At 45.9% G+C, this 14,836-nt stretch overlaps 1 protein-coding gene across 4 annotated transcripts; it reads left to right on the top strand.

Moving 5' to 3' along the window:
• The first annotated feature begins 2,837 nt into the window (after positions 1-2,837).
• On the top strand, positions 2,838-14,624 carry LOC119371963 (ELAV-like protein 1-B). 4 transcript variants are annotated; one of them, XM_037642412.2, is made up of 3 exons: positions 2,917-2,970; positions 3,934-3,958; positions 12,174-14,624. In XM_037642412.2, the coding sequence occupies exon 3, from the start codon at positions 12,546-12,548 to the stop codon at positions 13,503-13,505; it is 960 nt and encodes a 319-aa protein (XP_037498340.1). In that variant the 5' UTR covers positions 2,917-2,970; positions 3,934-3,958; positions 12,174-12,545; the 3' UTR covers positions 13,506-14,624. The 4 variants fall into 4 exon arrangements, with proteins under 4 accessions (XP_037498342.1, XP_037498338.1, XP_037498340.1 ...); XM_037642414.2 differs by lacking the exon at positions 3,934-3,958 and having other exon boundaries at positions 2,838-2,970; positions 12,371-14,624; XM_037642410.2 differs by lacking the exon at positions 3,934-3,958 and having other exon boundaries at positions 2,843-2,970.
• The last annotated feature ends 212 nt before the right edge of the window (positions 14,625-14,836 follow it).

The following is a 14,836-nucleotide window of genomic DNA, read 5'->3' as shown; positions in this document are numbered from 1 at the left end:
CCCTCGTGGCTTTGTTTATTGTTGTGTTTTGGCTTTTGTTTCGGATGAAATAATGGCTCATCGTCAACCTTGTGAGCTGCTTTGAATTGGTGAGGCTAAAATTGTGAAAGTGGTGAAGTGGGACTGCTAAACTTTGTCTTGTGACAAAGCGACTGCAGGCCACACGAAGCCGAAAGAACGAAGCTTAGGTGAAGACATGTACTACCCGTCATTCCCATGCTGGCTGAAGCGCCATGAGTTGCAGCTCCCATAGACACTAGTGCCAGATTTCCTTCTAGTGTACTATTATGAGACTCTATGGGTGAAGGTGAGCCTGCCAAGCTGGCTCGTTATGGTAGAGAATGAAAAAGACAGCTTTGCTCTTAGACATGGAGGAAGGAAAACGAAAGACTAGGAGAAAGCGCGCCACGTAACAATCTTGAAGCCTAGTAAAAAAAATTTAGCGGAGTAATAGGCCTTACTAGTCGTGTGATAGACGAGCTCTGTTATTGGTCAGCTCTCTTTAGTCGCGTCTGCTGCCTACCCATGAGGCACCGTGCACTGAGCCCCACAGACAGAGGGGTGGCATCGGAGGACATTGGCTTGCAGAGGTCGCATGAACCACGTGACGCTCTCTTCTAGATCTCTTCCTACGTCCATGGTCCTGTATGATATGACACAGCATTTGACCACCAGGCAATCGCCCAGCATTCACCGGTAGCGTGTTAAAATGCAGCGGATGCCGTGCGGGTCAAATACCTACCCTGCTGTAGAAATCAAGCCTCGTGGAAAAACCACTTTCACGAGTGAAATGTTTTTTGGCATGTTTGCAAAGGTTTAAGGACTCATGACAGCCCAAATGGTTGCTACATTGATGCTTTAAAGGCCAACTCCGGCACTTTATTGAGATCTATGGCCAAGGGCATTATAGAGGGGAGTGGCTAAGAATACAAGCAGAAAGGTAACCACAGCAGTGAAAAGAAATATAACTATGTACAAATTTCCAACTGGCTTGTGCTTATATATAGAATGGTAAGCACTGTCATCACTGTAATGAACATAGCAGCGAACAAAATTCTGACATGCTAGTATATGTACTCAGGTATGCACCCAGAATGACGACGCTAGCTCTTTCTGACGACTGTAGTGCTTTTAGTCCAACCTACAAGCGCCGTGGGCTGACATCGTAAGTGCAGGCCCGTGAACTATGAAACTCCTCTGGCAGCCCTCAAGTCCACGAAGTGAAGTAGATCAGTCATCTCCATGAGATCAATGAGGTCGATTGTTGGAAGGACGACGCTCGTAAGCGTGCGCGTGCAGGGAAGGCGGTGGGGCGGCCCTCCATGGTCACCTAAGATGGGGGGGGGGGGCGCAAAGTATGCCCTATGCTTTGACTTAGTAGGGGGGGGGGGGCTGCGATGAACCTTCGCACCCCCTCCCCCGGATGGGGAACCCTGCGCACGCCTATGACGACGCTCACTCAGTTCTGGACATCTCGAAAGGGTGTGGCAGTTGCGCTCTTGCGCGTTTCGTTTTCGATCTCTATTGGTCGCATTTCATCACTCTGCAAAAATGACCAGCGGCAGCCTTGTGCAAATCTCAAAGCGACAACTAACTATTCGCAAGAAGGACTTCGCCCCTACTAACATGGCGGACGTGACCGCCATGTTAGTAGGGGCGGGATAAAATAGCGTTCTTGAAGGGGAACCAGTATCGTTGAGGGGAGCGTTTTCCTCCCACGCCCTGCAAGTTTAATACGGCAAAATTTTCCGGACAGGTACTGCTGAATGTGCGTCTGTGTATTACTGGTTTCTTCGAGAAACGTCAGTGTCTTGTGAAATTTTATTGGAGATCAAGTCCTCAACATTCATCTTATGCTCGATATGTCACATTCGTCGGGGACAGCGATCTGTTATTTCAGAATTAACATAGCGTGTACATTAACAAAGCGAAACAACTATCTCTAAGCGGGCAACACCTGAAAAGAGCATGCGTCCGAGATAAAGGGTGGGCAAGCGCTGGCTTCATTTTCGCCGTGTGAGAGCTTCCACTCCAGCATTTTTTCTTAGACCCCCTTAGAACCAACCGCCGTGGTTAATTAATTCGGTAACTGTGACTACTGCCGCAATAAATGTCTACCACCACAGATAAAACAATGCCAAAGGCGACATATATATCGCAGTTCTCTTGACATCTTGAGGATTTTCGGACGCATTCCTTGAAACACTCTGCAAGCATAAAAACACATATATAAATATAGGCTCGTACCCCCTTTTCCACCTCCGAAACAAAATTATGAGAGAAGTTCGCACGTATGTGCAATTTTTTTATTTTTTGAACGCGTATCGACGAGTCTCAGCGTAGCGAAACAAGAACTAGTCCTTGTTTCGCTTTCAATAAAAGCACATTTACGTAATTTTTTTCATGTCGGCAAATTTTTATTAACTAAACTGCGCCAACCTAATTTCTACTTCATTGCTATTGCTTGAATACTGCAAGTACTTATACCTAATGTTTCTAGAACCACTCTTATAAACGTTGCTTGTACCGGTGTCAAGCGCTGCGCCAGCTGCGCTCCGCGCACTTGCGATCGAGATTCTCGACCGCACAGTTGGCTGTTTTTCTCAGCTTAATTGCTCAAGAAAGCCAAGCGCGATCGGGCCCAATCTCGATCGAAAGTAACCTCGTGACAGCGGTGCATGTAAGATGAGAGTTTTCAGAGCACTGGGACTTCCGCGTGTTCACTTATCACAAATGCTTGAACGTGCATAAGTTTACTTCAACCGCATGAAAATAAACGGATCAATAACAGCTGATGTACACGGAGTCCTAACTTGCAAGAATTCCGAAACCGACAGTAAATGCGCGCCGTTGCTCATCGGTGCGGAGTAGTTTATCGATCAGCGTGGTTGTCCTTTACGCCGGCAGGTGGCCAGTGTTCGGTATCCAAAATTTCATGCAGCAGCGTCTATGACGTGAAATTCCGTCTTTGTGAGTAGCCGATTTTGCTTTTTTCCCTAATTCGCTCGTTTCGCCCGCGTTTTTGTGCTCGCACACCGCGTACAGTGAATACTGGTGCCGATACGACAAATTCCGATGCGCGTCCGGCGCCCGAGCTATCGATTCCGGTCGAGAAAGCGACCGGTCGGCGCCAATGCACGCTGAACCACGTTAGGCCTAACGTTTATGGTGGCGGCGGCAGCGTCGGCGGGAGTTCTTGTTATACTTTTTGTTCTCTTTAACGCGACGACGGCTTGTTTGGTTGGTCCAGCGTACGCTGGCGCGCACGAGAGCCTTTGCTTATGCTCTCTGGCGTTGACTGACTTTTGGGGAACGTTCTTGCGCCGCGTAGTCAAACTATTCGTGCTTCCGCCCGGCATCCGTGCAATGAACACGCCTGGCTTCTGGCCTACTGCGCGCGTTTTCATGCCGGTTTCTTGTGTGCTACCCCGACCTTTTTGTGTATTTTGGTTTCTTTGCCTCGCTCATTCTGGACTGTGTTGGGTGGGGCTGCTATAAGAAGACACCGGCGCGTTTCGTAGCGTGTGAGTTTCGCTTTTAATGAAAATTTCGTGCCGCGTTCGTTCTGGAAATGACGCCGAGGGGCTCGTGTGGAGCGGTTGAGACCCCCCGCGCTTTATTCGATCACCCCTAGCCAGGTGCGCATGCGTCGGATGTGCGGTGCCGTTAGCCTTTCACCGCTTTTTTTTTTTTTTCCGGGACAGCGTCCTCAAAAGACACGCAGGTTTTTATGAAGTGCGCTTCCCGCCTCTCGCGATTTTTTTTCGCGATCTCTAGAAGTCGCGTAATGAAATTCTTTTGCTTGTCCTTATAAACGTTTCTAGCGAAGAGCTTTTCTCGTAATTTTCGTGAAGAACGAGTGTTTATTTTATTTGTGTGCTGTGATGATTTCATTGTTGTTTTAACATGTGTACTTTTTTTTTGCTCTTCTAGTAACGCACATTGAGGGCGTCTTTTTGTAAGACATTTTTTTCTATATTCTTTTTATTCTGTAACTTTTCTCGCAATATTGCATTTTAATATTGTTTTCTGCCTCCCAGAAGAGTCCTTTCACATGAATACGGGGTTCGTCACAACGCCACTTCCCAAATTTTGAGTGGAGTTTGTTAGCCTAAATGTTACTAGCTGTCCATGTTGGCTAGCATTTTATGCCTTTCGAGATCAGTACCCATACACCATGGAGCTTCTTTACACACGGTAGTGAGGATACTGTGAGAACGGTGATGTGAATTGAAATTTGCATACCTTACTGTTGTAGTACTTTCATTTGCAAAACTTGAAGAAGACCTGGGACCCACGCAAAACAAGCACTGCTGTCAGCATCTTTCGCCCTTTTCTTACACTGTTCCCTAAAACGTGTTTTAAGCTGACAGCTTCGGCAGTGCATTCCTTCTAAAATCAGTAAATTCTTGCTGCACAACGTGAGTTCAAAACGGTGCTCCTCGCAACATAAACATAATTTTGTTTGTAATGTAAGCTACCTATTGCACGGGTTTGTTGGCTGCCATTCCCCTTACGTGCTCAACTGTTTTGTTTGGCCACATGGCCAGATGTGTTGACGAAGGGAACACGAATCCGCCTCTCCTGGCATTCCCCGAAAGCCGAAACTGCGACTGCGTGCTCTAAAAACGTCTCCGAATAATTAACCGTCGTGTGTTCGAGCAAACAAGGTTACCAGCCGTGATAAGTAGGTCCATTAGCTACTAAAGAACAAGATGCATAATTATCATGTCACTGCCCCTTTAATCTGAATTGACAACATGCATATGAAGGCCTTGGTTTTGCTCATTGTGTTTTAGTATAGGTTCATTTGTGTTCATTCATCCAAGTAGTAAGGAAAAAGTGGTAGCCAGATTTAATTTTGTATCTTGGAAAGATGGAATGGAAAGTGTCCACGCTGTAGCATCATGAAATTGGCCAAGTCTTTCTGGCAGTAGTTTTGTAAGAGGGGTGAGCTTCATTTGGCAGACGTGGCGATGATGTGTGTGGCCAGCATATTGTGATGGCGTGAAATGAATTCCGTGTGGGAGAGGACTCTCTGAAAGGATTTGCTGATGAAGTGCTTCTTTATTGGGCTGTCATGGTTGGCAGATTGTGTGAGGTGTGCCTCTTGTTTGCTTGCTGGCACATTCACCGTTGCTGAACCAGCAGTGTTTTGTTTAATTGCTGTCAAGTAACTTTTGCGTGACGCCACCATTTGGTGGCTTAGTTCAAAACACTGCCTGTTATGTCATGCCTGAATGTTCCAGTAAAAAATTTAATGAACGTAGAAGGAAGTGTGGCGCTAACAGTAACGCAGCTTTCTGTAGTCAACCAGCATGGTTATGATGGAAAGTGCCCCTTGAAGGGATGTGAAATGTAGTTCCCTAATCACGTTCAGGAGGCAGTATTGGCAAGACACATCAGCGTAAAAGCTTTCGATGTGATTGAATACTGAGTGCAAAGGCTGCTTTTAACATGGCATGTCAGGTTCAGATCCACAAATTGCTGGTAAACATGGCTTGACAATGAATTCGGTGCTGCCTTTTGTATTGCTCGTGATTATGAAGCATCAGCTTTGTTTGGCTGTGGTCCCATAAGTCAGTGTATCTGTGTTGTCACAGTCGTGAAGCACTACTGGTGTTATGCGCAGTTTTATGAGCCAAATCACTGATAGCATTGGACAACAATACGAAGTTTGCGAATCGCTATCTGGGAGTGCTTTGTTTGCCAGCATGAAGGTCACTGCTAATGGTAGTGTCATATCAATTTTATGAGATATCATACAAAGGTGGAAATAAAATTGAAATTTTGGAAAATCTCCTTGGCCCTTGTGTGGTAGATGCACAGGCAGATGACGAACAGATTTTGTATGGAAGACTGCAGCTTGCGAAGTCAGAGAAATTAATATAGTGCACTGTGAAAGTCTGCGAATACCTATCCAAAGGCCGCGCTTTCCTGTCATTTCCATGCTGGTTATGTGACTACAGAGCTCGTTTTGCTGTAATGAATTGTAGTGTGTTAACTAAAACAAGCATAAATGCACAAAACTACTGCAGAAAAAACATTGAATGTCAACTTAGCATAGCTAGCTTAATTCAGCCTTTAGTTGCAGGTGGTAATTCTAGATTGTGTACACTGTAGGCTAATTTGAAAGGAAATGTTGGATGTACATGTAACGGTGGTAATTTGTTTATTAATGCTGCGAAGAAGAAAAAGGTTCCTCGGAATAAACATCAGATGTAATAGTAAATAGTGTGTTGTTTCTTATGTTCACAATTATTGGAATTTTTTTAGTGTGTGTCATGGTGTTCTCTTTCAACTTGCGCAGAGTGTAGACTCGTATAGTGACGCATGTGTTGCATGCTGTTTGTTACATGTCCAGTGTTGGTGTTATTTTTTTTATTGTATGTTTCGACATTAATGCACTTAGGGTTGTAGATACTATACTCCGTTTCATACGTGGCAGGCTGTGCTTTGAAAGCAGTAGAAGTAGCATGGTCCTAGTATTCTCACTTTGCTCATTTCAAACCAAAGTAGCTTTTATCCGAGACACTTTCAACGAACTTAATACGTTTTTTTTTTAACTCTTTTTTCGATATGGGGTGTTTTGTGTATTCGTTGAGAGTATATTAGTGGTGCACATGGGCCATTAGTTTTGAAAGTGTTATGAAAATAAGTACACCGGCAATTCATATTTTAAACGTTGCTGAAGCTGCTTTTTCCCGTGGGCAGCTCTGAATGCTAGAAACAGAAGTGAAATGTGAAAACCCTTGCATACTTGGATTAGGTGAATGTTAAAAGCTCGAGTGGGCCAGAAATTGAGAGAATAAAACGGTGGGCTCGTTGATGCCGTATAAACGCTGTGTAGCGTGGTTTAGTGCAAACTGCACGCGAGCCAACAGAGGGGTGCCGTCTCTTCTCCCATCCTGTGTGCTTATTTTGCACTGTAACAAAAGTTAAGACCAAAGCTTTTTCCCGATCCCCCAGCCCACCACGGTGGTCTAGTGGTTACGTTGCTCGACTGTGGACCTGAAGGTCATGGGATCGAATCATGGCTGCTGCGGCCACATTTTCAATGGATGAGAAAATGCCTGAGGCCTGTGTACTTAGATTTAGGGGCATGTTAAAGAACCCCAGATGGTCGAAATTTCTGGAGTCCTCCACTACGGCGTCCCTCATAATCATATCATGGTTTTGGGACATTCAACCTCTGCAATTATTATTATTAATCCCCTACTAGGGTGAGCCTAGTCAAATGGTGGTTTGGTAGTTTTAAACCTCAGAATTTCCTAGAAAGCATTGTTTCCCTTGTAGCGTTAAATTTCTTTCAGACGGTAGCACAGTGTTATGCGGTATCAACAGAGGCTCAACCGTAGCTCAAGGGTGTCTGGGTTTGAATTGATGCCTTTCTTGAGATGCTTATTCAGTGACAGATGATCTGATGAATTATACGAAGCATTGAACACTGAAAATCATTCTTGTGTTCCTATCTTCGCACTACGCCTTGCAGTAGGGAGAATAAAATGGATCATTGTTGGTCAAGTGAAACTTCCCAACAAGGCACTGCCACACAGCTTTATTACATTTCAGAAGCGAGTCCTCTTTCTTTGGCAGCTTTGGTTCTTTAGCATTTAGTTTACCCAAAGCTTCCTGGCGATTGTCTCTGGGAATGACCTTTTCAAACTGTTTAAGTTGAACAAACTTCATGTCATTCGTTGACTTCTGAAATATAGGACTTTTTGACATGCTGGACTAGATGAACCAATCATAGTCGTCACTAATGCTACGTCTTCTAATGTGCAGTAACGTTGAAACACTTTGATTCTAACTGTGGCACGCAGATTACAGATGCTGAGAACATGTTTTGTATGTAGTACCGTAAAAGGCGAAGGCAGTAAGTGGCTTTCATGGCTATAACCGTTCCTTTTCTATTTGTTTTTTTTTTCTCAGTGGCATGGTTGGAAAATTCAAAAGAACAAAAAAAGATGTTGAAAAGCACTGTTGTAATGGTAAAGGGTGAATAGCTGACACAAAAGGGGAATGAATCTCACATCTGATAGGAAGATTAAAACATGCACAGATTGTTCCACGTAACTTGAGCCCAGACTTAAAATTAAAGGTGCACCGGAATCGAGTTGAACGGAACAAATACTATTCGTACTACAAGCCTGTAGCTACTCAGGCCATTTTTTTTCCCCTCAGCTTACTCGTGTTCAATGACCCAACTTCTTAATTATTGGCTGAAGACCCAATTATGGTTGCAGAGTTGTAGAGCACATTGAGTAACTACCGGCTGAATTATTTCCTGTGCGATAAGTCTCATGTAGCTCTTCTTTTCTGCATTGCAAAGAAAGCCTGTGAAGTATGAAAAAAAGCCACGTTACCAACTGCTTGCACATTGCTGTCATGCTGCTCTCGAGCATGCAATCGGTGGACAAGGTTGCCGGCAGTGCAAGTGTGGTCACTAGTAAGCGACAGAGTGTTTTGATGGTGGCTGGAATCTGGGCCTCCAGCTTTTGTTGGAGACTGCGCAACAGCATTCTGTAGGCTGAGCACTGCTGAGGCGACAAAGCACCCATAAATGCTGCAGGCAGCCTCTTTCACCGATTGCATGTGAGTGAAAAGAGTTTTGTCAATGTCACAGACAAGTTTGCTATGACTGGCACGCAACGGGGGATATTTTTCATTGTCCACCTCTCTTTGTCTTTGGGCTGCTCTTAGGGTGGTTCTGGCTGCTTACGCTGGTGGCATTTTGAGGGCTGTCACGACTTTTTTTCAGAGGGGGCACATTCTTGACAGTCTAGTAGGTGCTTGGCAGCCAGGTGTTTTGCGTATTGGTTCATTGTAGACGGAAATTTTGGCAGAAATATGATACCGCAGCAGCCACATGGCTTCATTCTTTTTTGCACACGGGGCCTCAATTCTCAAAAGGTGTGCTCTCAGCGTCATCAAAGCTTGAGCACTTGTGACCTAAAGGTGCTCCACCACAGTGGGGCTCTATATTAATGCGATAGCGTTAAAGGGGCCATGACACGGTTGCCCAAAGATTTGTGGTTTTCAGCGAAAACTAGAAGTAGAGGGTCTATTATGCCTATACAGATTTCAAAAGTGGGCTGTAAAAGAATATTTCAGTGCAAAATAAGCCCTAGAAGTCGCCGGCTGTAAACCCTGCCCACCGCCGGCGGCCGCCATTTTGCAGTGGCGCGTGTGACGTCATGTGCAGCACGGAACGGAGCGGTCGTCTTCTACCAAAGTTTCAGCCGCTGCAAATCGTTCAATTTTAGTGCCAAGCTGAAGAAAGCTAAAATATCTCGATATCACGTGCAGCTGACCACTGAACAATATCGTTCACCGCAGTGCAGACGCTTGCACAGCTAGCTGCTTGTTACGTAATGGTTCGCGGGTGCACCAGTGTTGCCTGACTCTCGGGCCACTCGCGTGTTTATAAAAATATTCGATTCTAAATTAAGTGCTCGACCAGATGCACTAAAAACTTCGCCAGCTTATTTGTGAATGCACAAGGATTAATCCACATAACAAAGATTATGATCGAAAATTGGGTGTCATGGCCCCTTTAAAGAGCTCGTATCGCAGAAATTTCGCCGTCGGCGTCGGCACCGTTGGTTGTGAGCGAAAAATCATCTTGTCCGTGACCGAAAACTCGAAAAAGCTGCAAATAAAATAAATAATAAAAATGTTGGGTCCGATTGAAAATCGAACCCAGGCCGTTTGTGTGGCAAGCAGGTGTTCTACCACACAGCCACGCCTCTGCTTGGAGCTGCACTGAAAGTAACTTTCATGCTTCCCAAAAATACGTGTCCTGTATACAGGTGTCACAGTACGAGATGTAATATCGCAGTAATATTGCAGTAAAGTGCGCACCAAGGGCAGGATATCGCTATCCCGTTCAACTCTTAAAGGCGAAGCTTAAGCGGCCTCCAATTTTTCTTATGATTTGAGGTGGGTGTTTATGGGAAGGGACAAAATGGGAAGGTGGGTGTTTAAGGGAATGGCACTAGCATTAATTATACAACATGTTAGAGCATTAACGATTCAGTCCGACGTAATTGTGGATGTTAGGTGATGTCAAGATGTGCATTATTTTGTGCACCATTTTCTTCAGCCATCTCACATTGTGTTATGGCTTAGATCAAGGGCAATGCACTGTGGCTTGCCAATTACAGAAAATTGTGAAGCTCCTTGTCCGTTGGTGTTTCGTTCACGTGTGTGAGGCCTTTAATAATTGACATTGTCATAAAAGTATAAGATTAAATGCTGTGTTGACTTACTAGACACATTGTTTTTTGTTCACAAATGTGAGAAACTACAGCAGTCTAAAGCTTCTTTCTAGCATTGCCTGTTTTTGTGTGTAACGGAGTAGTATGACACCGGGCTGAAGACCTCTGCAAGTGTCAGTGCACATGATTATGTAAAGGTGCATTGCAGCTGTATTTCACCCTGACTTAGCATTATGTGTTCTTGTGCGAGCCAGACAATTGCAAAAATAACTTTTAGGATTCATCCATGCGAACAAAGGTAATTTAACCTACATATTCAAAATGAAAGCAATTGTCAAAAGAGGCATACTCTTGGGCACTTCAATCACCCATCACAGACCTATGCTGCTCCCAATCACTACTAGACTTGTGTATTGGGAGCAAAAACAAATTGTAGCCACACTTACCAGCATACCATTTACCAGCTCACTGGTAGCGACATCTTCTAATTACTACTTCATTCACAGCACCTGGTAAACGTTCATGTTGTGCAGATCTTGTGAAAGAGTGAAAAACAAAAGCATTTGTACATGCTTATCGTATTGTTGCTGTGCAAATTTTGCAAAGTTATTTCTGTGTGCTGTGGTTAACATCGGTGACACAATACAGCACTACCAGTGCTGTTGTGTACCACCGTATAACAACCGGGTGAAGCATGACACAATGCTGCAGAGAGCTCTTTGTAGCTTTTAAAAGTGCAAAATGAAAAACTAAGTAAGCTTATGTAGGTACCCCATACACGTGATGGCCTTCGTGCCAAACCATTCAAAACAGCACAAGTGGTATGGGTCTTATGACACTGAAAATTAATGTGCAATACTATAGTCTTCGCAAAAACCAATTACTTAAAGGGATACTGAACAAAAATTTGAAAAAGCTACGAAAACACTTGCATTCGACTCGGACGACACGACTGTTCCTATAAACAACGTTTATTTCACGTATTTTCGAGCAGTTGGCCATATTTTTAGTGGATTGTGAGAGCGCGGCGGCTGCACGCCAGTGCGCTTGTCGACAGCCGTGACGTCGAATGCTCCAGCAAGAGGTGGCAACCGGCGCACTCTCTCCTGCCCTGCCACTTCCCTTTCTCCACCTCTCCTCTCAAGAACACCTTCCCGACCATGAGAACACGTTTTGTTTTGAGACAGACGCGCAGCAGCGGGTGGCGGCGTGCGATGTCGATTGGTAAGCGATTTTGCAGCGAGCACGGTTGGCGAGTCAGTATCCGCCGAGGTTCGCGTCACTTCCTCTCTTGTTCGCGGAGCGTCCGCTAGACGCGCCCATTTGCGAAAAATGCATTAAATTCATTATTTTCTGCCGGTCTCTGGCTGAAATGAAGGTTGTTTCAACAAATTTCAGCACCCAATCTTTCATTTGGGCCATTTATCTCGGCGGCGAAAATTTTGTTCAGTATCCCTTTAAGCAAACTAAAATATCACTTCAATTTCAGTGCTTTTTGAGCTGAAGCACTGTGAAGTACTGCAGTGATCAAATCGGGAATAAAAAGATGTAATTTGGGGTGCAAGCTGAACGTTTCATCAGTTTGGCGCACCAATATAGCATGTAGTGGAAGGGAGCCTGGCTTATGACCATTAACAGAGTGGCTTGCTCTCCTGCTATCTGGTGAATCTTTTGTGGCAAATGATTGGTGCATTGCATTTGCGAATGTTTCAAAGTGCAGTGTAGTTGACTGCAGTGAAGCCTGTGTAAGAGTTTACTAGTGCATGCCTTTCCTCTGTACAAGATTGCTATGCTGCCATGACAGCCCAACTCTACTGTGCCAGCCATTTTTTTCTCGCAGTGTCTGTGCCCATCGTTTTTTGATGCGTTGACGTGATGATGGCCGAGCACTGTACACAGAAAGCACCTGATAACCAACCCCCTTCCTTCCCACCTTCTTTTGCTCTTTTGCAGCCAGTGTTTTTTTTACCCGTTTTTTTTTCTTCGTAATTTTTTTTGTTCTTTTTTTTCTCACTATTTTTTTACCGGCCTGGATCCATCTTTACTCACCATTGCTGCTGCTCTCCGTTGCTGACGTTGGGGGCCCTCCTGTCTTCCCGGCGGGTTTGTCAACTTTGCCACCCTGCTGACTGACGTCACACCTGCCACAGTGTTCACGGAGGAAGGGCTGTTTTTTTTTTATTCCCTTCTGCACCTCCGGGGTAACCAGGGCCGGCCGCTGCAATCCCACAACTCCTGGCAAGGCGACCAAATCAGCAGACGAAACAACCGAACGGGAGCAGTGAGGGCCTGAACCGACGGGGCACGCTGGAACAATACGAAGCCATGGAAGGCGACGGAGGCAACAGCCAAACAAACCTCATCATCAACTACCTTCCCCAGGGCCTGACGGACGAGGAGTTCCGCAGCCTTTTCACCAGCATCGGTCCCATTAAGTCATCGAAGATAGTGCGCCACAAGGCAACCGGCTACAGCTACGGCTTTGGATTTGTCGATTATCAGGGAGCTGGCGACGCGGCGCGTGCGGTTGAGTCTCTCAACGGCCTGCAGCTGCAGAACAAGAAGATCAAGGTGGCATACGCCAGGCCGGGTGGCGAGACCATCAAGCACGCCAACCTCTACATTCGCGGCATCCCCAAGCACTTCCCCCCCGAGCAGGCCGAGAAGCTCTTTGCAGACTTTGGCCGGCTGATCCAGTTTCGAGTGCTCAAGGACGACGCGGGACAGAGCAACAAGGGGGTGGCGTTCGCGCTGTACGATCTGCGTGAGAATGCCGAGGCTGCCATGGCGGCGCTGACTGGCCAGACGCTTCCGGGCGCCACTGAGCCACTCCTGATTAAGTTCGCGGAAGACAATTCGAAGAAGCTGCGACCTCCGGGTGGCCGTGGGCCCCAGGGTCAGCTGATCGGGCCCCCAAGCGCCGGTGGTGGAGGCCCCATGCGCGGCGCCCAGGGCCGCTACCGTTACAACCCCTTGACGGGCTCCTACCAGTACCCGATGGGAGGCATGGCACCCGCTCCCACAGCAGCCGATGCAGCTGGGCACGTGCTCTTTGTCTACAACATTGGGACCGATACGGACGAAAAGTCGCTGTGGCAACTCTTTGCCCAGTATGGCACGGTGACCAAGGTGAACATCATCCGCGACACAGCCACGGGCCTGTCCAAGGGCTTCGGCTTCGTCACCATGGCCAACTACCAGGACTGTGTGTGGGCCATCGAGGCCTTAAACGGGTTCCGCTACGCGGGCCGACCGCTGCAAGTCTCCTTCAAGCAGCCCAAGTAAAATTGATCGTTAGGCTGGCAGTGGTCATCGTTGGACAGTTGCAAGGGGCATCGACTGCAGTTCTGCAAGTCAGTTCGTGTACCTTAAATTAGCGGTAGCCACACTGGTTGGTTCAAGAAGGCATTCCGAACTGTTTGCAGGACTCTGGGGCGCTCTTCTTGCAACTCGAAGAACCGTGTCCATGTCTTGTTGGTGACTGGCAGTGCTATGCGCCTCCTCCATATATATTTTTTTCTCTTATTCATTGTTGAATTGTTTTTCCGAGAACCGCTCTGGATTGGCTGTACGCTGCCACATGTCGCCTGTGTGCTAAGAAGAATATGGCTGGCCGCCTCTAGGGACTGGTAGCGTTTTGGGGGGATGGTCTTCAGTGTGCAGTTTTTCTTTTTGTTTTTTCTGCTGCCTATGAATTTTGACTTATTGGACATCAACCCAACTTGTTTACCCCATCTGGTCTTGCTCAAGAAAAATTGCATTGACAGCAGAGCGGACAGACTGTGCCCCCCTGAGCTTGTGGGGACTGTCAGACATTGTTGCATCCCCCGCTTTTTTTTTTTTTTTTTTCTTGTTTTGATCTTTTATCAGTGTGTCTGAGTGAGTGTGTGGTTGTTCATTCCTTCTTGTTTTTTTTTGCTTTCTCATGCGTGAATGCGCCAAGTTAGCAAGGTTCGTGTGAATATCTTTTTTTTTTTTTGCTTAGCTGAATTTTTGGGAAAATGTACTTTTTTTCTTCTTTGTTTAGCTTTCCCTGGGTTCAGGCAGGCACGAGCCTTTGAGGTTGCTGTGTGATCGTTTCATTTTTTCTTGTTATTACTTTTCACATCTGTTGGCCATTGTTATGATCTTCGAAGGGACGTCTAGGCATCGAACATTGTGGGCGTACGGGTCCACTAGTGTGACTCGTGTAGTTTCATTCTTTATATATATTTTTTTCTTTTCATGCCATTTTGCACAGTCAGCTTTATTTTATTCTCCTGATTGGAAGAGACATTTCTAATTGTCTGCATGAGAACGTATTACCAATGTATCCTGAATATCCGCGCATCAGCTGAGAATGCTCCTCTACCACCCCGTCTTGGGCAAGCATGAAGATTATGAAATAATAAAGGCCCCTCAGCAGCTGACTCCAGTTGTGCTTACTGGGTATTGCTTGAGTTTTAGCTGTGTTTGCTTGGCCATTGCATGTTATGCATTCGTTACATTACACACTTAAATGTAATGGCAACTGGAAGACCTACTTTATATGTGTTGCTTTCATTCTCTTGCCAATATTAAAGGGCCACTGACACCACTTTTCGAAGCTGACTTTGCCATACAAATTTTTGTATGGA

Source organism: Rhipicephalus sanguineus, chromosome 10 (assembly GCF_013339695.2).
Source record: "Rhipicephalus sanguineus isolate Rsan-2018 chromosome 10, BIME_Rsan_1.4, whole genome shotgun sequence".
Taxonomy (NCBI): Eukaryota; Metazoa; Arthropoda; class Arachnida; order Ixodida; family Ixodidae; genus Rhipicephalus; species Rhipicephalus sanguineus.
This window is presented reverse-complemented; position numbering and strand designations above follow the sequence as displayed.

Coding starts and splice junctions, on each gene's coding strand:
- LOC119371963 (XM_037642414.2), top strand. CDS start 12,546: ATGGAAGGCGACGGAGGCAACAGCCAAACAAACCTCATCATCAACTAC.